A 21,644-nucleotide genomic window follows, 5' to 3' on the forward strand; every position below is an offset into this window, starting at 1 on the left:
TAAGCTGACATCTTCTGCAGAGGAGCTTCCCCTCCCTAATTAAAAATTACCTCAATTATTTCTTAAATAGCATGACTTTTTAAAACAAAATCATGGACAATTTAAATAAAAACCATAATTTGCAAAATGGTTTGGAATATCCTTTAAAACATTTTCCCACCTTTGACCACCTCTGAAGCACAAGAAAGCCTTGAGTAAAGTGAGAAATCTCCTCCAACTTTTATGCAAGTTAATAGTAGTGACTACTGAGCATGAAAAAATGACAGTCAAGCATTCACTTCAAAGCATTATTTAGTTAAAGATGAATTACTTGGCCTTTTGGCAGTGTACAACGGAACAGAAATCAAAGGTACCCAAGTTCTTCCATTCTCTAAACAAATTCAGCCCCATATTTATAAGAAATTACCCTTGTGTTAGAATACAGCACACTTCAGAACAAAATGTTTAAGCTAATAAAGTTTCATGGAAGCCTCAAAGAGGGCAGATAAGTCTTCTTCTGTTTGGGGACGTGGTGATAGTTTAGTCACTCTCTCCTGCAAGATTAAAGAAAAACTGGATTACAGAAGGGTGCCAATAAAATTAATCAAACAGTAGCTAAACTATGTGCCATTGTACTAACATCCTTCACAGAGAACAAAAACATTTTGCAAATAAGTAATCAAGTAATTAAGGTTGAAGCATCATCAACTGTACAGTACTTTCAAGAATATATTAGTTAAAATTGCATATAATTAAATACATAGAAGCAAGATTAGAATGCAGTTCAGTTGCAAAGTCAAGTACTTCAAACATGGGTCTTGTCAGTCACAGACATCAGTACACTGGAGGGTATTACCCTGGGAATACAGTCCATCTTAAAATTAATTTGACAGCATTGGAACTAGGAGTTCAATTTTTAGGGACCAAGGTTTTCAAAATACAGCATCTCCCAAAGCCCAGGAACAGCTGTAGATGGGAAAAGCAAATGGTGCTTGCAACTGAGACTCCAAAAAAGATACACAGCAAGGGATGGTAGTGAAACTGCTTAATAAATAGCCTGACACCTTGGAGTCAGAAAACAAAATAGTTGTTGTTGCTCTTCATTTGGATGGTGATTCAACAGAATTTTCAGATGCTGAAGTCCCCCAGACTGAAATGAAACTCAGGTATATGCTTCACTGCTCTGCTTGACAAAATAACCACAAAGGCAGGGATGGCAATTCAGAAAAGCCCCACGCTACTGAGGATGAGGAGCCGTAGTAGCGTAGGTATTCAGTTACTGCAGAAACACTCAGCTGAAAGGGCTTAATGTTAATGTACTCGTACTGGTTATGATTAATACTTTTATGCCTTCAACACTCAATGATTTTAACATTTATTGAAAGAGTGAGGAGAGTTACAAACATCTGCAAAGACAGAGGCCAGGCCTCCACTAGGAATCCATTATCTTTAGATGAACGTGGTGTATTCTGGCAAGGCGGAGTTTCTTCTGCTACAACTTGTTTCAATCTCTCTCTCATGGAAGAGGCTGTCCCAGTAAAAGTTTTAAAATATTTTCCCCCCTTTTTCACATGTGGGACAGTGGATGTCATTTGCTAGGGGCGCTGCCTCACTCACTGAGTGGGGTGTGGGGAAGGAGCTCCTCCAGCCCCGTGCCTGGTGGGGGGCTCAGCGCAGACGCCCTCCGGCGCAGAGCACAGCCCGCTGCCCAGCGCGGTGCCGCAGTGCAACGCTGCAGCGCAGTGCTGCAGCCGCTCCGCTTCCCTCTCAACCCGCAGGGCTGCGATTTGTGGACAGGTTGGATGTGGTTACACAGCAAGAGAGGCCACTGCGCTGTGAACTTAACATGTGAATTATCACTCTAGCATGGTGAGGAAGCTCAATATTCACAGTTCATAACCACAATCAGTGTGGTTAGCATGGCCTGTGATGTGTCTGAGAAGTGCAGCTTTGTGCACATAACTTTACCTACACGAGAAGCTTTACTGGTGCAGCAGTAGCAATCAAATGATACCTCTTTCCCATCCCTGACCAGCACTGCTATGCATGCAGATCCAGTCAAAGAAAAGGCTAAGCTTCTTCTATGCAGTTTTGAAACCAAATGGAAAATTCAAACAGCGCTAGGGCAAAAGTCTGCTGTTTCTTTCAGACTCACAATATGCAAAATATAACAACTCTGCTCAAGTACTGAGTAAATTCATCAGGCTTATATGATGACACTCAGGGAGAAACTACAGTTTTGCAGCCCTGTGCATCAAGATGGCCAGAGTTATCTGTAAAGTCGGCAGGAGATGATCACCCTGACAGACTGTAGCATTTCCCAGCTATATCGACAGAAGGCTGCAAACGGATGCTCCTCCTGTATGCCTCGACACAGAGGCACCAGCACTCCCTCTGCACAAGCCTGCTGATACTTGCTGGTGCCCAGACTTCGAGGCCCCGGCTCCCTCAGTCTGACTCAGTGCATTCTGGTCTAGTGCCAAAAATGTGCAGCTTCGGGCTCATTGGTGGTTCTGCCCCACTGCAGCTGCCTCCGGGATGTCTGCAGGGGGTGGGTGGGCTAGAGAACAGCCCTTCCGCCAGCTCTCATTTTCAGTCCTCCCCATCTCCACCAAAACACTATCACAGGGCCAGCCACGTTAGACCTTCTTTGCTAGACTCGCTGCTGTCTGTAAATAGGATCAGTTTCAACAGACTCATTTAGAAAGGAAAACAAAATTCTGTTTTAACTTCAAGCACAAATGTTTGTCCCAGCAGAATTCCCACCCCAAATCTCAGCAGTTAGAGTAGAACAGTTTTGTTTTCCTGCAGCCTGCACTTCACAGTGTGGAATACACTTCACACACTTACTAGTGCTACCACCACTGCACTACACTGCCTTGCCAATGTGAATGGGTCAGTTCTGTATTCCAAAGAAAACCTACTGCAAGATGAGAAGAAAAAATATACTAAAGGTTAAACTGTAGGGACTACCTCTGTGGGTAATAATGGACTATTAAGGAATACTAATACAGTTTCATCATGTTATATCTCATATACAAAAATAAGGTCTGAGAAACTATTAGGTCATCTCATTTTACACAGTACAATTAATCACCAATGCCGTGAGATGACAGTAAATGTATTAAAAGTAAATTTGGGCTAAGGTCACAAACAAAAAGTCCCTTCAACATCTTTTGGTGAAGAACCTTCCCCCTTCCCCAGCTGTGCAAAACATGCCTTCAAGTGAGATGCTGTGCTTGTGGTGACTCAAACTCAACTGTTTTGAAGGAATATATTTATCAAAACAAACCTTCAAAATGCCCATAACAATTTACAGGCATAACCTATTTGATGGTGCTCAGAGACATTAGTTTTCTTCCTGGTTTTGCCACTGCTCTGTTGTGTGTGATCCTAAATAGTTGCACCTTTGTGTCATTTTCTCAGGTATAAAATAGGAATATTAATATTTACCCTCTGTTATAAGTTGTTCTGAGATTTATGAATGAGAAGAACTAGATGTGGTAAGATGTGCTGTAAAAAGCAAATAACCTTTCAGCCTACAAAATTTTAATCTTCATAGTGTTTACTTCCCTTGCTACTTGGTGGAAATAAATCCTATGTAGACACAACAGTCCATAGCATATGAATCAAACGGTCTTTTTACAAGGAAGACACTGGATTTTGCTTTTGGAGTGGTGTGTTGCTTTTTGCAGTGTCTTTGTGAGCACTGAAACAATAAAGGGTATTACAAGTTTAATCTGTATCATCCCAGGGGACCTTATTTCAAATTCTGATGGGGGTCAATGGAACAAAAAAGCCATCTGGGAAGAAAAGTGCAACTTCTCAATATGGAAAAGTTTAATGCAAAGTGAGCTTGATCATTCTTAACAGATAGCACTTGGTATTAAGGCTTTATCTATGACCCATCCTGTATACATAATTAACAGAGATAGCTATTAAAAAGCAGCATCCTCTACAAAGATCAAAGGTCTATGAAAAACATCCTCTTTTTTAAAAATGCCACATTTAAAAAATCCCCACAACCAAACACCTAGCCATTCTTTCTGAATCCATGCAAAGAACAGATCGCAGCATACGCTCCGTATCACTGAAAAGAAAAAAGCTAAACTGCAGAGAAACAAAATATAGTTGACTATCCATAATTTTCTGCAATTGTTTTCATGTAGGACTACAAATAACATTTGCTTGAAAAGAAACACTTATTTATTTTCCAAAAAACTGTTCTATTTTATTTGACAAGAAAAACTGTTCTGCTTGCTGTCTTACCTGAGGCAGAGTGCCTTTGACTAATGCAGGGATGTCTGCTTTAGAATAACCAATTGCAGCTAAGCCATCATCAACATTCAGATCAAATAGGAATTTCCGGAGCGTGTCTGCCAAAATAAACCCCGCATCTTTGATTCTGGCAGTGCGGATGTCAGCTCCTAAAATAAGACATAATGCCTTGACTGTAGGGTGGAGAGCGCAGAGGAAGCTTGTTCTGGACTTAATTTAATCATAATATCAGCTGAATACATATCCATACATAACAGTCACTGCCCTAAAAGCAACATGAAGTAAAAAGAGGAATCAGTCTTCATTTTACAGTTGGAATAGTTTGGAAAAGGTGAAATAAAACAAGATCAGGAGAAGGAGGTAATTGCTGCCAGAAAGACTAACTGCCACATGAGGTTAACTTCCTTTCCCTCTGTGCTTACAGGGAGAAGCACTTTTTCAGTCTGACTAACTGCTGGGAGGAAAGAAGCTAACGCATGAACGTCAGTGGTATTTATTTTTATGGACGGTGTGCCAAATGCTAATTTTATTTTAAGGCCTTGAGTTTGCTGACATCTAGAGGACACGGAAACCACTGTCTATTCTGTTCAATTACATATTCAAAGAGAGGACTAGAGCATGTAGGCTGAGAAACACAGGAGATGGCAGGGCAGTGTTCAAGGGGTTAAGTGAATCCTAAACTTAACGGTATTTGAATATGTGCTGACCTGTGTAGGATAATGCAGAACTGAAGAGGAGGAACTGGTGTCTTAACACATCTACTAGATGGTAATGAAAGCATCAATAAAAAATGAAAGATTACCAATATTTCTTACGAAATAGCTTGCTTCCCCTTCTTCAATGAATGTTCAGGACTTACTTAAAAGTAAAAATAAAAACATGTCCAGACAGAAGACGCAGGTTCCTCCATGATTTCTTTTCAAAGTAAGCTGAGCTAAATTTGTTCTCTGTGTAATCTCAATGATGTTACACCAGAACTATGTCAGCTCCAAGTGCCATACTGAGAGATGAGTAAGAGCACAGCATAGTCACAGGAAAAATATTTTCTGTGATCCTCATGCAGTTCAGTGTAACATTCAAAAGGGGTTAAGTGGACACGAGATCAACAAGCTCATTTGACGAGGTCAGATGTTTGGGTAGTAAGACTGGCACTTATGTAGTATATGTCTGTGAGAAATTGATAAGGTATGATGGAGTCCTGTACGAAGTCTTATGCTATTGGGATTATGCCATGCAGTCTGAATTTATCCTGGGTTTTGATGTAGAGGAGTAGCTAGGACGTAAATCCAGTACCATTAGACAGTAAAGTAAAAGGGAAAGGGAGGAGGGAAAAAAAGGACAGTAAATGTGAAGGGCAGTTTAAAAATATTGCTATAGTTCTAGCACTTTCTTTTTGCTCAACCTAAAGGATACATCAGTCTTTGATTGTATTTAGAAAATTTCTGGCCACGCACACGTATTTCAACTGTTTAAGAATCCACCCAGGGAGGTATTAAGCTTTTTCTGGCTGTACCCAAATTCACAGCTGTACATACACACAACATAACTATTTAGTAATCTGGTTCATGTCATAAAATACCTTCTTAGTCACTGCATTTGGAAACATGACAGATTTGAATCAGCTACTGTAGTCAGTTGGACTCTGGACTGGAATCAGAAGTAAACACCCCAGGTGGCAATTAACAAATTCAATTCCACGTGACTTGTTTTCAGCTAAGTCCCTTTACAGCAAGGCAGACAATAATGTAGTTTAAATTTTTATTTACAATTAACAGAGCTTTTAGAGACAGAATTTATGGCAGCACTTCATACCGCAAAACCTGAAGGAACTGCTTTTCAACCACTTGTTTTAAAAACAAGGAGCCAGAGTTCAAATTCTCTGATATGCTGAGCTGGTCAGTTATCCAGAAACATTTTCTTAGTCTGCTTTGAGTTGTGTTATTGCTGTAGGAGCACAGACATTTTGTAGCTTAGTATATGACTCCTACTAGGTTTGTGTTCTGGTTTTGATGATAGGCAGGACTACATACTTCGGCGGAAGGCTGAACAACCTTAGAGCCAACATTTATAATCGGAATTTTTTTCCCAATGTAGTTTTTCTGACCATGTTGTTTTACATCCTCTTCAAAATACTGTAATATTTTGTCTATATAAAAGTCCCACTCAAAGCTCTCAGATAACTTATAAAAGGAAGTCATTACATGCAACTGGATTGCTGTGACTTTCGTACATAAGGCTGACCACACAAGAGACTGAACATAAATTCTCCAAATACCAGGAGAGTTGCTCTAACCACTTTCTCTCTACTCTCAACACTGCTGCACACGTGACTGTGATTGCTCATTAATGAGCACGGATATTAACAGCAATTTAGCTACAACACAGAGTCTAGGACACCTTCTGGTGAAGGGTTGTACAGATAACAAAGCACTACATGAAAAGGTAACCTTTAAATGAGCTGTCAGCTTGCAGCATTTACTTTTGCTCTGCAAAAAGAACAGTTCATCACCCCACTTTTCAGCCATCACAGATGTGTCCACAGAATAGCTACTTCATGCTTTCCCTTGACATCAGCCACTGAGAAATTCCAACAACTACAAATAAGCTCAGGCCTATATTAGAAAGATCAAACCCCACAACTTGTATCCCACAGAAAGAGCAGGAGTGATTCAGAACATCACTCTGTCCTAATTCATTGCACAGCAGGGAATTTGTTAGGCAAAATGCTTCCTTTTAGCTAACAGATACTCCTGAGTACTTGTTTGTTTTATGGTATCTAAAGTAAATACTCTCCATAAAGCACCAAAAGAGATGCCAATCACAGCTACTCTCTTCTGATTCGTAACAGATCAGCTATCCAGTTTTCTACCCAAGAAAATTTCTCCAGCTTGCTTCTCTAACTACATCATCCATTATAAAAATTTTGCATTATTCTACCTAAGTTTGTATTATGTGCAACTCAGACTCTAGGATCTTGGGTTTTTTAAACTTAAAACCCCTGCAACAACCAATTACAATTGCTTGCACACTTTTTTTTTTCCTCCTTAAAAGACATTTTGGAAAGAATTCCGGTTGTATGAGTAAGTTGTACCCAAGAGATTCCTACCTAGTATCTCTGCAGCTTCCAAGTGCCGCTCAGGATGTATCTGTGCTGTGAAAGCAAACACTGCTGGGGATGTCAGCACCACAGAAAGGCCATGTGGCTGGAAAAAAAAAAAAAAGAAATCACATAACAGGACATGTATTTTCAACTTCGATATGCTTTAATGCTCATTAATGTAAGATAACAGAGAACTGAAGTGTGTAATATGAAAACAAAGATAAACCAAGTTTTACCACTAAAGAGTGATCCACATTATAATCCTTTGGTTTATAATTTTTCACCAAACCAGAAATAGGGTAAGACATTCCATGGCTGGAACAGAGAGTAGAGAGAAAGTGGTTAGGGCAGTTCTCCTGGTATTTAGAAAATTTGTGTTCAGTCCCTTGTGTGGTCAGTCTTCTGCAAGTCTCTTAGGTGCAGATACTCAAAAGGTATTTAGGTACAGGTATGGTATGGATATTAGGTACAGACAACCCTCACCTCTCTGCACTTCAGGGACCTAGCTGTAAAAAACAGTACCTCGCTACTTTGCAAGGGTGAAGTTATACTACTCCACTGACTGGACTGAAAGATGCTCAGTTACTCAAGTAATACAGATATGCCAAAAATAGCATAACCTGCATCCCTACCTGATCACACTGCCTCAGAAAAATAAACATTAATTTAAAAGTACAATTAAAGAGTGGATTTGCTCAAACAAAAGAAATGAAAGGAAGGTCTCTGAAGAGAATGACTGCTAATAACTTCTCCACACATTTCAGGCTAAGGCTTTGCTTCTCTGAGATTTTCACCCATATGAAAATACATTGCCTTGCAATATTAATTACAGCTTATTTCAGCTTGCTGAATGCCTACCCCACAGACAAACTTACAGACAATTGCAGTAGTTGAGGAATGGTGCAAGATTACCTCATTGCTCTCTCACTGCAGAATGGCTGTCATGAAATCCAACATTTTAAATGCCATTGATTTTTTTTTTTCTAACCATTATTTTTACTATCAATGAACGTAAAGAAGGCCGTGTTTTGTAATTTTTACATGATTGGATTTGAGTATCACAAGCCAGAATACACAATCCTCATATACACAAATTCCTCACAACACGTGGCTCCCCCTGCATCACAGGTCAGGCTACAACATCTTACTATATATTCAACAAAGGCAGCAAGGTCTTTGACAATCTGAAACACTATCTAGAAGCTGACCTCAGATGGGGTTAACATTTTTCTGTACTCACCAGAGATGAACACCAGCATTGCCAAAGCCAATACCAGCAAAAGCACTTGCTAGGTGCATGCTGGCTCTTGCTTCACGGTCTTCAGGGTTTCTGATGGCTCTGTGCACCATGGAGACAATGATACCAGTGAATTCACAAATAGATTGGTAATTCAGTATAGAGAAGGGAGAGAGGGTTTCTTTACAGACAGATATACAAAAACCTCTAAGATAAGCTGAGATAAAAATGTTGGAAATAGGATCAAGTCACACATCAGTCAGAGAACAATCCTGCTCCTGGATCAGTAAGTAGATCACACTGGTTCAGTGAAGGGGAAGTTTCCTTTCACTTCTCCAAAAACTGAGTAGAGTGAATTTAGCCATATTCACCTCAGTGGTGTTTTAAACCATTCTACTCGGCAGCTTTGGCAATCCTATGTACAGCTCCAAGATACTCCAGCTTTCTCACCATCTCATTAGGTGGAGGTCTGGACCCCACCACCTATGCAGGAAGAGGACAGTGTTCCTTGCCTTCCTACACATCAGACTGCTTGTGTAGTTTGACAGTATGGAGAAAAAGTCTCAAGAATAGATTCCAAAGGAACAATAAACAACCACTTTGACTAGCTAGGTACTATAAAAAGTCTTTTACAAAAAACCCCATATTGATCTTCAATAGAAGGGCACACAACACACAAAAGCTATATACAGGCTAAAACGTTATTGCTAGGGATCAAAACGAACTCACAGTTATGTCAAAACTTAATCTAAATTGAAGGTCTTCTAAGTATGAACTAGTTTTCAGTAAATGCATAATTTTGCACATTCATAAGTGCATGTGGTTACCTTCTTGATGAATGTATAAGTATCTTAATTTACACTGAAGGTCACAGAAATTCCATCAGCAGTATTTATTCAGTTTGTTACATATTCCCTTTATACTGTCACAGTAAGAGGATTCTTGAAAAAATATGTGACTGCTGCTCCCACATTAACTGAGCAGTTTGAAATACCTTTAACTGAGGACTTCTAAAATAGATAAACAGAGGCATTAGAAAGCTATCTCCTCAAGACAACCTAGTAACCCTAAATTTACTTTCAATTTTATCTGAAAAACTTTTTACTTTATTTAAGAGAAATCCAGGGTAGAAAATGAAGGGTTACTGTAGTAGTTTGCCTTAATTTACACTAAAATTCGAGTTCTTCTAAGTATCCCTTTTTGGACACCGAAGGCTGAACATACTGCAAGGGACATGGCTGTTAAACATATTACCTTTTCAAATATTTAGCCACAATGCGCAGCGCGTGAAGAGCCCAGACATCACTGATGGGGTTGCTGCCTTGATAAGCTGGTCGGTTGATTGGATTTGAAGGGCAGGGACTGCGCATGTTGTAAGGAAGAGCGGTGTATGATTCAAGAGCATGGCTAAAAGAAAGATTAAAACCAAATTATTTAAGTGGGAGAGCTCTATTTTACTGCGCTGCTGTTCTTTGAATGCAGGTTCTTCTTATTTACTTCTGCTGTTTAACAGTTGCCAAAAATAGAGATGCAATCTCCAGACAACTGGGAGAATGCTGGGCAGATACCTCCAGAGCGCTTCACTCTCCAACAAACACACAGAAGGCAATCCAGGCACAGTCACAATCTATCAGTTCACACCATGCTTAAAGTTAGGCTGGATGAACTCGCATCTTGGTGTGTAACGCTCTTCGCTGAAGAGCACTGTACATCTGCAGTGAGTGCATTTCCTTTCTGTAGGACGGGAATCTTAAGAGGCTTTAGCACTGGAAGGATTGTAAGCTGCCTTGCTTATAGAAGTATTGACCTTTAAAATATTAAGAATATGTTATTTATCATAAAATCATAGAATGGTTTGGGTTGGAAGGGACCTTAAAGATCATTTAGTTCCAATCCCACTGCCATGGACAGGGACACCTTCTGCTAAATCAGGTTGCTCAAAGCCCCATCCAGCCTGGTCTTCAACACTTCTAGGGAGAGAGCATCCACAATGGGCAATTTGTTCCAGTGTCTCACCACTCTCCCAGTAAAGAATTTGCTCCTTATATCGAATCTAAATCTATCCTCTTTCAGTTTAAAGCCATTACCCCTCATCGTATCCCTACATTCCCTGATAGAGAGTCCTTCCCCATCTTTCCTGTAGCCCCCTTTAAGTACTGGAAGGCTGCTATAAGGTCTCCCTGGAGTCTTCTCTTCTCCAGGCTGAACAACCTCAACTGTCTCAGCCTGTCCTCATAAGGAAGGTGCTCCAACCTCACAATCATCTTTGTGGCCTCCTCTGGACCTGTCTGAGCTAGTCTATGTCCTTCTATGTGGGAGGCCCCAGAGCTGAAAACAGTGGGGTCTCATGAGAGTGGAGTGGAGGGGGAAAATCACCTTCTTTGACCTGCTGGCCATGCTGCTTTTGATGCAGCCCAGGACATGGTTGGCTTTCTGGGCTGTGAGCACACATGGCTGGCTCAGAGTCAGTTTTGCACCCACTAATACTCCCAAGTCCTTCTCCTCAGGGCCGTTCTCAATCCACTCATCATCCAGCCTGTATTTGTGCTTGAGATTGCCTCAACCCAGGTGTAGGACCTTGCACTTGGCATTCTTGAACTTCATGAGATTCACACAGGCCCACAAGCCTATCAAGGTCCCTCTGATGGCATCCCTTCTCTCCAGAGTGTCAAACTCACCACACAGCTTGGTGTCATCAGCAAACCCACTGAGGGTGCACTCAATCCCACTCTCCATGTTGCCAACAAAGATGTTAAACAACACTGGTCCCAACACTGATCTCTGAGGAATGCCACCATCACTGCTCTACACTTGGACATCAAGTCATTGACCGTAACAATTTGAGAGTGACCATCCAGTCAATTCCTTATCCCCTGAGTGGTCCATCTGTCAAATCCACGTCTCTCCAATTTGGACACAAGGATGTCATGTAGGACAGTGTCAAAAGTTTTGCACAAGTCCAGGTAGATGATGTCAGTTGCTCTTCCCTTATCCATCAACCCTGTAACCCTGTTGTAGAAAGCCACCAAATTTGTCAGGCATGATTTATCCTTAGTGAAGCCATGTTGGCTGTCACCAATCACCTCATTATTTTCCATGTGCTCTAGCATAGTTTCCATGAGGATCTGCTCCATGATCTTGCTGGGCACAGAGGTGAGACTGACTGGCCTGTAGTTCCCTGGGTCCTCTTTATTTCTCTTTTTAAAAATGGGGGTTATGTTTCCCCTTTTCCAGTCAGTGGGAATTCCACCAGACTGCCAGAACTACTCAAATAGAATTAGTGGCTGAGCCACTTCATCTGCCGGTTCCCTCAGGACCCACAGATGCATCTCATCAGATCCCATGGACTTGTGCGCCTTCAGATTCCAGTCTCAAATCTGATCTTCTCCTACAGTGGGTGCTTCTTCTTTCTCCCAGTGTCTGCCTTTCCCTTCGGTGTCTTGGAAGGTGTGGCTGGAGCACTTGCTGGTGAAGACTGAGGGAAAAAAATTGTTGAGTATCTCAGCCTTCTCCATGTCCCACATAACCAGGTCTCCTGTTTCCAGGGTCCACATTTTCCTTTTATCACCAACACACCTACAAAAGCTTTTTATGTTGCCCTTGACATCCCTGGACAGATTTCATTCTATCAGGGCTTTGGCTTTCCTAACCTGATCCCTGGCTGCTCAGACAGTTTTTCTGTACTCCTTCCAGGCTACCTGTCCTTGCTTCCACCCTCTGTAGGCTTCCTTTGTGTGTTTGAGCTTATCCAGGAGCTCCTTGTTCATCCATGCAGGTTTCCTGGCATTTCTGCCTATCTTCTTCTTTGTCAGGATGCATCACTCCTGAGCTTGGAAGGTGATCCTTGAATACTAACCATCTTTCTTGGGCCCCTCATCCCTCCAGGGCTTTATTCCATGCTACTCTGCCAAGCAGATCCCCAAAGAGGCCAAAGTCTGCTCTCCTGAACTCCAGGGTAGTGAGCTTGCTGTGCGCCCTCTCACTGCACTAAGGAACCTGAACTCCACCATTTTGTGGTCACTGCAGCCAAGGATGCCCTTGAGCTTCACACTCGCCATCAGCCCCTTCTTGCTGGTAAGAACAAGATCCAGCATAAGCACCTCTCCTCATTGGCTCCTCTGTTACTTGGAGAATGAAGTTATCATTGACACATTCCAGAAACCTCCCAGATTGCTTGTACCCTGCTCTGTTGTCTCTCCAACAGATAATAGGGGTGGTGAAGTCCCCCATGAGGACGAGGGCTTGTGAATGTGAGGTTGCTTTCATCTGCCTATAGAGAGCCTCATCCGCTTGGTCTTCCCGGTCAGGTGGCCTGTAGCAGACCCCCACTATAACGTCTCCTGTCCCTGCCTTCCCTTTAATCGTGACCCATAAACTCTCGGTTGGCTCCTCATCCATCCCCAGGCAGAGCTCCATGCACTCCAGCTGGTCACTGATATAGAGGATGACACCCCCTCCACATTTTCCCTGCCTGTCCTTCCTAAAGAGCCTGTGTCCTTCCATTCCAACACTCCAGTCACAGCAGCCATCCCACCACACCTCTCTGATGCCCGTAAGATCGTAGCCCTGCAGGCGTGTGCACATCTCTAGCTCCTCTTGTTATTCCCCATGCTACATGTGTTTGCATAGAGGCATTTCAGCTGGGCCCCTCATGAAGGTGACTTACTGGCTGGAATTCTTTAACCTAAGTGGAACTGCCAACAGTCTCATCTCCCAGATACTCATGAATCTGACCACACAAAGAAGGGGCACTGCCTACGTTGCTACATTTAAATGTACAAAATTACAGACAAACCATTTTCATTTATGGATAAATGCCTCAATTCCATTACAGAAAACGTAGTTCAGGATACTTCACCAAGCTTTCCTTATACATCTATTACTTTAATATTCACAGCACCCAGCAGCTCTGGCCTTCCAAACAAAAGCTTCCATGCATTTTGTGCAGTTAAAAGCTGTAGGTTTAAGATGAAGAAAATTTTGTGCCAAGTGAAAAGCAAATTATGAGAGAGGTTCTGAAGATGGTCATAATTGGGCTAAGACCTGCCAGCATCCCACAAGCCTTCACAAATTTTTGTTGCCACATCATGGCTTTTATTAGAAAACCCTTGTCGTCTATCCCCTGCCATGTCTGTGAGACATGAAAAATGCTGTTGCAACTGTGATTAATCATCTACATGATCTCTTAAAAAGGGAAACCTGGACTCTCTTCCCTGACAACAAACATCCTGGAAACTAACAGTTTCTCCAGTGCACTGCAAAAATATTAAAATTTCTGCAAATGAGTGATTTGTTTCCATACATTCTGAGGGAGGTAGTGAAATCAAGTAAGAGGAAAGTATAACAGAGACTACATTAACAAGAACAGGAAAGGGAGAAAAAACAAAGATCATCCCTTTCTGCTCCTAAAATATATTTTTTCTACAATCATCATAGTAAAACCCACAAAATTGTAATAAATTCAAGTAGCAGCCTACACAGAAAACTCACCAAAGCACATCGAAGCCACTGTTGGCCACTATTCGTTCAGGCATAGACAGTGTGTGTAAAGGATCAATGATGCCTAATGTTGGCTTAATGGCTCTTGAAGCAATACCTGCAATACATAAGTGAAGAAAATGAGTTAAAGTTTTTTTGCAACAAAATAGGACAAGACAAGCTTAATGTTCAAAAAGTAACAATAATGAGGGGAAATGATTTGAAACTATGAAAATAAAAGCAGAGAGAGAGAAGGGAGAGCAAGAAGTATCTATGAACGTAAGTTCTGATGATGAATTCCCTGTAAGAGAGTTATATGATTTGACACTTTTGCATTAATTAATTACATCAGACAATATTCTCTCTCCATTTGTAACCCTCCCTGAGCAGCCTATGCTTTCAAAATGTCTGTGCTGCGTGGCATCTGCAACAGTACTCTTAGATTTGTATCTTCCATGGACAATCAGAGGGCAAGACTGGTTTGTATCTACAATCACTTGTGTTTGCTAATTGCTGTCTTGAGCATCTGTAATAACCATGCCTTCATATTTTGGTTAAGGGGCACAGATGTAGCTTTGAGAGAAAGAGACATACATACAGACAGACACACAGAGACTGATTGACTACGTATAGATTAGAAAACTCTGAGCTATGGTCAGAACCCCTCAGCACACCCATTTGGGTCCCAAGTACTGTAAACTGTGTGGCATATAAAACCCACATGTTAGAAGTAAAACCTCAAAACAGCTATGAAGCTTAAGATGACATTTTAGCCTTAATCTTCATTTGCCAGGGATGAAAAGGCCAAAGGAAGACAGTGCCTCTCACTTGCATAGCATCTCAGGCCTGAGGTTTTAAAAGTCAGGAAAAAGAACATTTGGTTGCAATTACACAACAAAGAAACAGAAGTCTTAAAAGCAGAAAGAAATATACAGAGGAAATAAGGAACAGTTGGTTGACCCTGAATGTAAGTAGAAATTTCCTTTGCAATTAACATTTTCTGCCATTTAAGGACTTGAGAAAGATTTTAGTTTCCTGTTTTGCCTTCAAACTATAATCCACTGTATTACATAGGTATTTCATTATGTTAATATGCTATAAATTTAATTAAAGGAGGAAACTTTTAAGCTCTTCAATTTGCCTGTGGCAGTTGAATCAAACAAAATGACACCTGAAATGACATGCAGTATCCCTTTCTTTCAAGGCAGGGAAATAATGAAGACATTGGAAAAGCAATTGCCTTGAATAGCAGACAGAAAAAAACCTCACCGGTTTTTACTTTTAGTTCTTTGAAGTCAAAAATGGCAACACCAGTGGTTTCACTTCCAGTTCCAGCTGTTGTAGGAACTTAAAAGGAAGAATGGAGAAAACAACAAATAATAAGTAATACATAATATTGGAAAATAAATAAATAAAACCACCACAGTAATGCCACCAAAAATACAGGATCCAGGGAATCTCAGAGGTATCCCTGATCGGAAGTGAACAGGTCAAAGAGAAACTGCCACTTTGATCTATTTTCTCAGTAAAAGGAGTTGAACTCAGCTAAACAAGACAAACTAATGATAAAACCTGTGATTTTTCTTCCACCGAAGTAAATAGCAAAATTGCTGCTGAATACAACTAGAGGAGAAGTAAGCCCAAAGGAAGCTGAAACAGCTAATCCGTCACAGTAAACTGATTTCAGTAGAAATATCATACAGAGTGTAGAATGACACCCCTTCTCCTAGCCCTCAATCTTCATTGCACTCTCCTCCTGATTTACCTGCAATAAGTGGCTTGAGGGGCACAGTGACAGGCTTCCCTTTCCCAATAGGAGCATTGACATAATCCAAGAAGTCTGATGTAGGGCTGGACGCATACAGATTGGCAGCTTTACAGGTGTCTATTACAGATCCACCTCCAACAGCAACATAGGCATCAAACTCTCCCTTTTTAGCATATTTAATGGCATCCAGGAAACTTGGACAACAAGAAAAGCTTTCCAATTAGTCAGGAGAAAAACAGCACACAGAGAAACTAACAAGACCAGCATACAGGTCACAAGGAGGTGTTTCAACAGTTGTATGGCATGCTGTAAAAGCCTAGGCACTACTTGGAGAAGTGCACTCTCAGAAGTAGTACCTGTGGTCTGTTGGCTCCACCCGGACATTATCATACATCTGAAAGTTTATACCATATTTTGTCAAGGAATTCAATACTGCATTTACAGGAGGGAGTTGGGAGAGGTTTTTATCTGTCATCAGACAAACTCTTCTAGCACCAAGATTCTGCAGGTCCTACAATAACAATGAAATTAAAAAACTAAACAACTGGTATAAAATCATACACATTTAAATACTAATCCAAATCAACCGAACCATATAATAATAGTTAAAAACTCAACTTAAAAATGGTTATTGTCAAATTTTTGAAACAGTATCAGCTAAAGAAAAAGAGATTAACCACATACATACATGATGCTGAAAACAGCATGAAGTAGAAAGCTGCCAAACTTACATAGCTGAAGTCTTATGACAGAAGAAAACTAATGCTAAAGATGTTGAGCAAGCAAAGACCACGTGGAACTCCTTAAGACTACAGTAAAATGTGAAGTATTTTTCTGAAATGTTTTTTACCTACACAATTCCTGTGACATAAAAAGACTTTTCCACAGGTTAGGTCTCCCCTAACTGCCTATCAAAGCATGGCATTAAAATCTTGAAAATCTATTACTGAATATTAATCTGTTGATGAAAAATCTAAATAAGGTGGCAAAAAGAAGATAATGCTACATCCTAATCTTTGCTAAATTACTTGTCACAATAGCTATATAAAACATTCAAATCTAAATAATCCTAATGCTGTTTAAAGACAGAAATTCTATCTAACTTAATTTGCTATCTGACTGTTAATTTACTTTACAAATTTGCAAATTAAAAGAAAACTTTTAATGCTATAAATGCCAAGAAGAGAGTAAAAAATGATAAATGAAAAAACCCAATGATAAAGGCAGACTGGAACAAATGTACTCAGGTGAATCATCTCACACTGCCAAAAAAATGTCCTACACTTTCACAGGGAAAATTTGGAGCTGAAAGAATATCCACCTAACTTAATGGAAAGTCTCTGATTCATTTTAATGAGCACTGGAAGAGGTGAAAGTGATCCTAAGAAAATCCTGGTGAGTCACCAGGATTCAGAACTTTTTGAATTCAACTCCTTGTCAGAGAAAAATACTGTTGCATAATCCTGTCAAATCATCAGTGATCTGATTTCCACTAAGCTGTATTTCATGTACTCACTATACCACAGCAACACTGATGTAGCATGCTTCTCTTCTTTACCCAAAAGTATTTTCTGACCTTTCTACAAAGGTTTGTATAACTACATATACTGCAAAGCAACTGAGATTTGGACACACCACACATGAGCTTTCCCTTATAAAATGGATTGATAGCACCAGCAGTCCTTTAGAAAATAACTGTTCACCAGTGATGGACTGCCACTACGGAAGCTTACCATGCCAATCTCTTTGGTAACTCCTTCTCCATATCGGATGTTTGAAATGGCCATCTACCAAAAAAAGAACAACATATTTTTTCTTGAAAACTGAAGAAATGGCATCTACTCCCAAGCAAAGTGAAATATAAATATTTACCAATGTAAATACTTGTTAAATGCCATATTTGAAAGTATACAAAATACTACTTTGAAATCAAATGTATTTTATTCTTCTATGTTTAATCTACCTCAAACGCATAGTCTGTACTTCCCAGGGCATGCTGTTCAGGAACTGTAATAGAAATGAAACAGCAGAATTAGGGAACAAAAAGTGACTTCAATCTGTATCTCAGTCCTAAAGTGGACATATTCCTTGCTTTTAAAATCACTAATGCATTTGCCCAGGTCATCTTGGCTTGTCTGCATAACAGTTACCTATTTCGTCCCTTGTTGTTTGAGATATTAAACGATATAATTACTTAATTTGATTCATACAATTCAGAAATGCAAGGGTGTTTTTCCTCCTTTCGAGAATGAATTATTTCCTATAAAAACTGAGTAACTTAGCCGGAAGTCTGCATGAGAATTTGTTGGGAGTATGCAAAGACCAGAACTGTACATAGTAACTATGCGGAACCCAGTATCTGCAGAGCATACAGGCTGCTACATACAGGTTGAGAGGTGTTAGGAACCTATAGGGGCTACAAGAAAACCTTTAGAACAACTTTTAAAACAAATCTATGAGACATCCTCCATATGCACCCAGAGAACATCTTTTGCACGTGTGAGAGTAATACTGATAGGTGTTTATGCTCCTGTTTACTTCTGCCTAGTCCTGAACTTGCTGGTGAAACTGAATTGCTTGCTTGAAAATTAAGAAACTGTGTGCACTGATAATAATAAACAGAGTTTTAATAAGAACTGGTGTGTCACTATCAACTTTATCCAGTAGAAGAAAGAAGAAATTTATTAGGCTAGTATTTCAGTCACATCTTCTCTGCCACATCACTCTTGCATGAATTTCTACAAACCCCTCCATTTCTTGTGTATCCTGATTTTTCCACAAAGTGAAACAAACTGCAACAACTGAAACAGCCCATTCTTCTCCAAGAAAAGATCAGATGAGGCATTCTGTTCTTCCTGCTGAAGTCATGCCTTCTGTCTGCTATATTAATTGAAAATATGTGGTTTGGATTCAGATCCAATGAGTGAAGCCATGATAATGAGTCTTACAGACACTCTGGGGTGCACTGAAGCACTGACCCACAACAGTAACAGATAGATGTATTAAAACCCTTTATGCACTTTCTATTCAAGTCCAGGCCAGCTGCTATCAGCTCTTTCATTGCCATCTCTTGCCAGGCTGTACATGTTTGACCTCTCCTGGAGTTTGTCTGCTGTACTCTCAGTCATTAATTTGACAGGCTAAGAACATGTCCAAGCCATTTACTCTCTTGCTTTCTGATAGTATAATAGGTGTCCTGCTGTTATATTCTCGGGCCAAACTTAACTTGCAGGAAGAATTTTACTGAGTTCAAAAATTGCACTGTTTCCTCAAACAATGTCAAGAAATACAATGAACATTTTTTTTCTGCTACAGTCAGTTAAATCAATTCCCACTATTTAAAGGCTTACTGAACTGATACCATCTCACTACATTATAGACTCAATTGCTGACTACAACTTACAGAGAGGGTTCTTAACTAATACTTCTATTTAACAAGGGCTTAGTTTGAATTGACTGAGTAGGTCATCAAGCAGACAAGCAGAAGAATGAGATTCTATTTCTCAGCTGCGCTATTGTCTTGCTGTACGATGGTCTTGGGCAAAACAAATATCAGAACATATATTAGCTTTTCCATACACGAAACGGTAATGGTAATCCTTTAAAAAGTATCTTAAGTAAAGCATGTGAAACCAAGTCACTCAGAACTACACACTGCTGAAATTATGGCAAAAATATTATTTTTATAGAAAATATATCTATTTTATCTTCTAGGTAGCTTTAGAGTATTAAACATGGTACACACGGGATGCATCAAAAGATTAAGAACATCTGGAGACTGACCATCTCACAGTTAGCTGTTTGTGTAGACTCCCTACAGTTACTGCAAACAGAAACTCCTCCCAGGGTGACTCGGTCACTCAGTGCAGCTCACCTGCTCTTACCCCACAACCCTGGCCTAAATAAGCTGCATTCTCAGGACTGACTATAAAAAAGCCTGTGGAGATTACATTCCCCAAGCCAAAGCAGATGTTTGTGAATAGCTCATTTTTTATTCATATTGCTTCCTGTTTCTTTTCTAATGCAATAGATGCGTATTTTTCCCCTCAAAACTTTAGCTGAGATGGCTCAGGTGATGACAGCAGTAGTAGCAGCCACCACAAATTTCTGCCCAACTTGCCACACAGCTAAGGGAGGGAGGGACAAGATGTGTTAGTTGTGGCTTACGTGGAAACAGTGAATCTCTCCAACAATAACCACTGTCATTGTACGGCTGCAAAATAACAGACCGCTTACGTCAGCCTTCAAACTGTTCTCTTTCCTACCTGTTACCTGCACCCTCTGCCCAGGTTACACGGATACGTACATACGTACGGCTCTACAGGGCCATGGTCTCCTACAGAGTTATTTTGGAGGCACAAATTAAGTCTTACCTTGGGAATAAGTGTGGCAGTGGCTCGGGCACCGACATCTAGTTAAAGGTTAAAAAACAAAACCAAACAGAAAAAGGCATGGTTAAAAGGGAAAACTAAAGCCGAAAACCGAATCTGCCCTTGCCTACGAGACTCCTGTATGTACCCGCGTCCCGCGCCCTCCCCCGGAGAGGCCTGCCAGCGGGGCCGGCCTGGCCGGCAGCGGGGGTCCCACCGACGGAGGGACACGCGTGGGCCCCGGTAGCCGGCCCGTGGGGTGCCCGGGTGAGGCGGCGGCCCCCTCAGCCGCCCCGGCCCGCCCGCCCGCACTCACGCGGCCCGCTGCAGCTGCCGCAGGAGGCGGGCGGCCCGCTCCCGCCCGGCCGCCATCGCCGCGGCTCCGGGGCACCGGCCGGGCCGGCGGCCGAGCGCGGGGCCGAGCCAGCGGCAGCGCCTCCTCCCGGGGCCTGCGCCGGGGCAGCGCCGGCTCCCACCCGCGTCCCGGTTTCAGTCACGTAGTTGACCAAACGCGAGGACTTCGCAGGGTGGAAGAGCTGTCCTCGCTCAGCTCCCTCCAGCAACACTCCTACGGTAAATGGGTGGTACCTGGCTGCAAATCAACCCATACTCGTTTTAAGGAAAGCAACAACACATCTGAAAAATGACATTTTGCGAGGTACTGAGTCAGTAAAAGCAGGTTAACGGCCTGCCAGGGCCCCTGCCTGAAGCCCTGAAACCCTTATTGGGAGAGCCAGAAAGCGGCAGCACCCCCGGCATGTCCACACCCCAGCCTGGGTTCCTCATCGCTGCTGGAAATGCACAAACTGCCCAGCACTTTAATGCAGAAAGTTCTCCAATGTCATAATCAGCATAAAATACTTATTGTGGGTGTGTGCGCATGTGGAAAAAAAGCCACACTCTCTGGTTGAGCAGCTACAAGACATGCCCTGCAGAAAAAGCCAGGAAGATAAGAGTCCTGGAATGTATCACAAAGGAACTTTTTCCACTTGTCCAAGTGGTTTTTGCCCCTACTTTGCCAAGCTACTTATCTGAAAGCTTAATATCAGTGGGTTGTGCCCACAAGACCACTCCTGCCACCGGCAAGTTCAAAGCAGCCCACGGTGGTGCAGGCTGCTGAGCACAGTGGCAACAAATTTTAAGAGACAAAGAGCACATCCTCCTCTGCAAAGCCCATAGGTTGAGCACTATAGCCAGCCTGCCAACGCCACCCAAATCCCCTCCCCTCCAAGGCATATGCATCCCTTCTAACCTCAGCAGCTGCCTTACAGAGGTTTTGCTTTTTGTGATCAAGCTACCATTCCACTGAACAACCACAGAACTGCTATCATCACCTAGCTTTTTCAAAAACTCATTTGCAGCTAAATACTATGTTATCATTAAACACTCACAAGCTTACCAACTGAAAGTTGGAGAAGTTTATTTACTTGAGAT

At 41.5% G+C, this 21,644-nt stretch overlaps 1 protein-coding gene across 3 annotated transcripts; it reads right to left on the reverse strand.

Moving 5' to 3' along the window:
• Nucleotides 1-273: 273 nt before the first annotated feature.
• On the reverse strand, nucleotides 274-20,752 carry ADHFE1 (alcohol dehydrogenase iron containing 1). 3 transcript variants are annotated; one of them, XM_074898880.1, is made up of 14 exons: nucleotides 20,687-20,752; nucleotides 20,214-20,251; nucleotides 17,804-17,847; nucleotides 17,574-17,627; nucleotides 16,197-16,351; nucleotides 15,838-16,034; nucleotides 15,342-15,419; nucleotides 14,085-14,190; nucleotides 9,849-10,001; nucleotides 8,598-8,696; nucleotides 7,594-7,672; nucleotides 7,364-7,460; nucleotides 4,249-4,406; nucleotides 274-533 (listed from the first exon to the last, which is right to left on the reverse strand). In XM_074898880.1, exons 4-14 carry the CDS (start codon nucleotides 17,625-17,627, stop codon nucleotides 450-452), a joined length of 1,260 nt encoding a protein of 419 aa, XP_074754981.1. In that variant the 5' UTR covers nucleotides 17,804-17,847; nucleotides 20,214-20,251; nucleotides 20,687-20,752; the 3' UTR covers nucleotides 274-449. The 3 variants fall into 3 exon arrangements, with proteins under 3 accessions (XP_074754981.1, XP_074754980.1, XP_074754982.1); XM_074898879.1 differs by lacking the exon at nucleotides 20,687-20,752 and adding an exon at nucleotides 20,527-20,655; XM_074898881.1 differs by lacking the exon at nucleotides 16,197-16,351.
• Between the last annotated feature and the right edge of the window lie 892 nt (nucleotides 20,753-21,644).

Source organism: Athene noctua, chromosome 2 (assembly GCF_965140245.1).
Source record: "Athene noctua chromosome 2, bAthNoc1.hap1.1, whole genome shotgun sequence".
In the NCBI taxonomy this organism is placed as follows: Eukaryota; Metazoa; Chordata; class Aves; order Strigiformes; family Strigidae; genus Athene; species Athene noctua.

Excerpts from the sequence above, each read along its gene's own strand:
- ADHFE1 (XM_074898879.1), bottom strand. The coding sequence starts at position 20,582 with ATGGCGGCCGGGCGGGAGCGGGCCGCCCGCCTCCTGCGGCAGCTGCAG. Across the intron at positions 17,848-20,213 it reads CTGCCACACTTATTCCCAAG|TTCCTGAACAGCATGCCCTG; the intron begins GTAAGACTTAAT and ends TTTCTATTACAG. Across the intron at positions 15,420-15,837 it reads CCTCAAGCCACTTATTGCAG|TTCCTACAACAGCTGGAACT; the intron begins GTAAATCAGGAG and ends CTTCCTTTTAAG.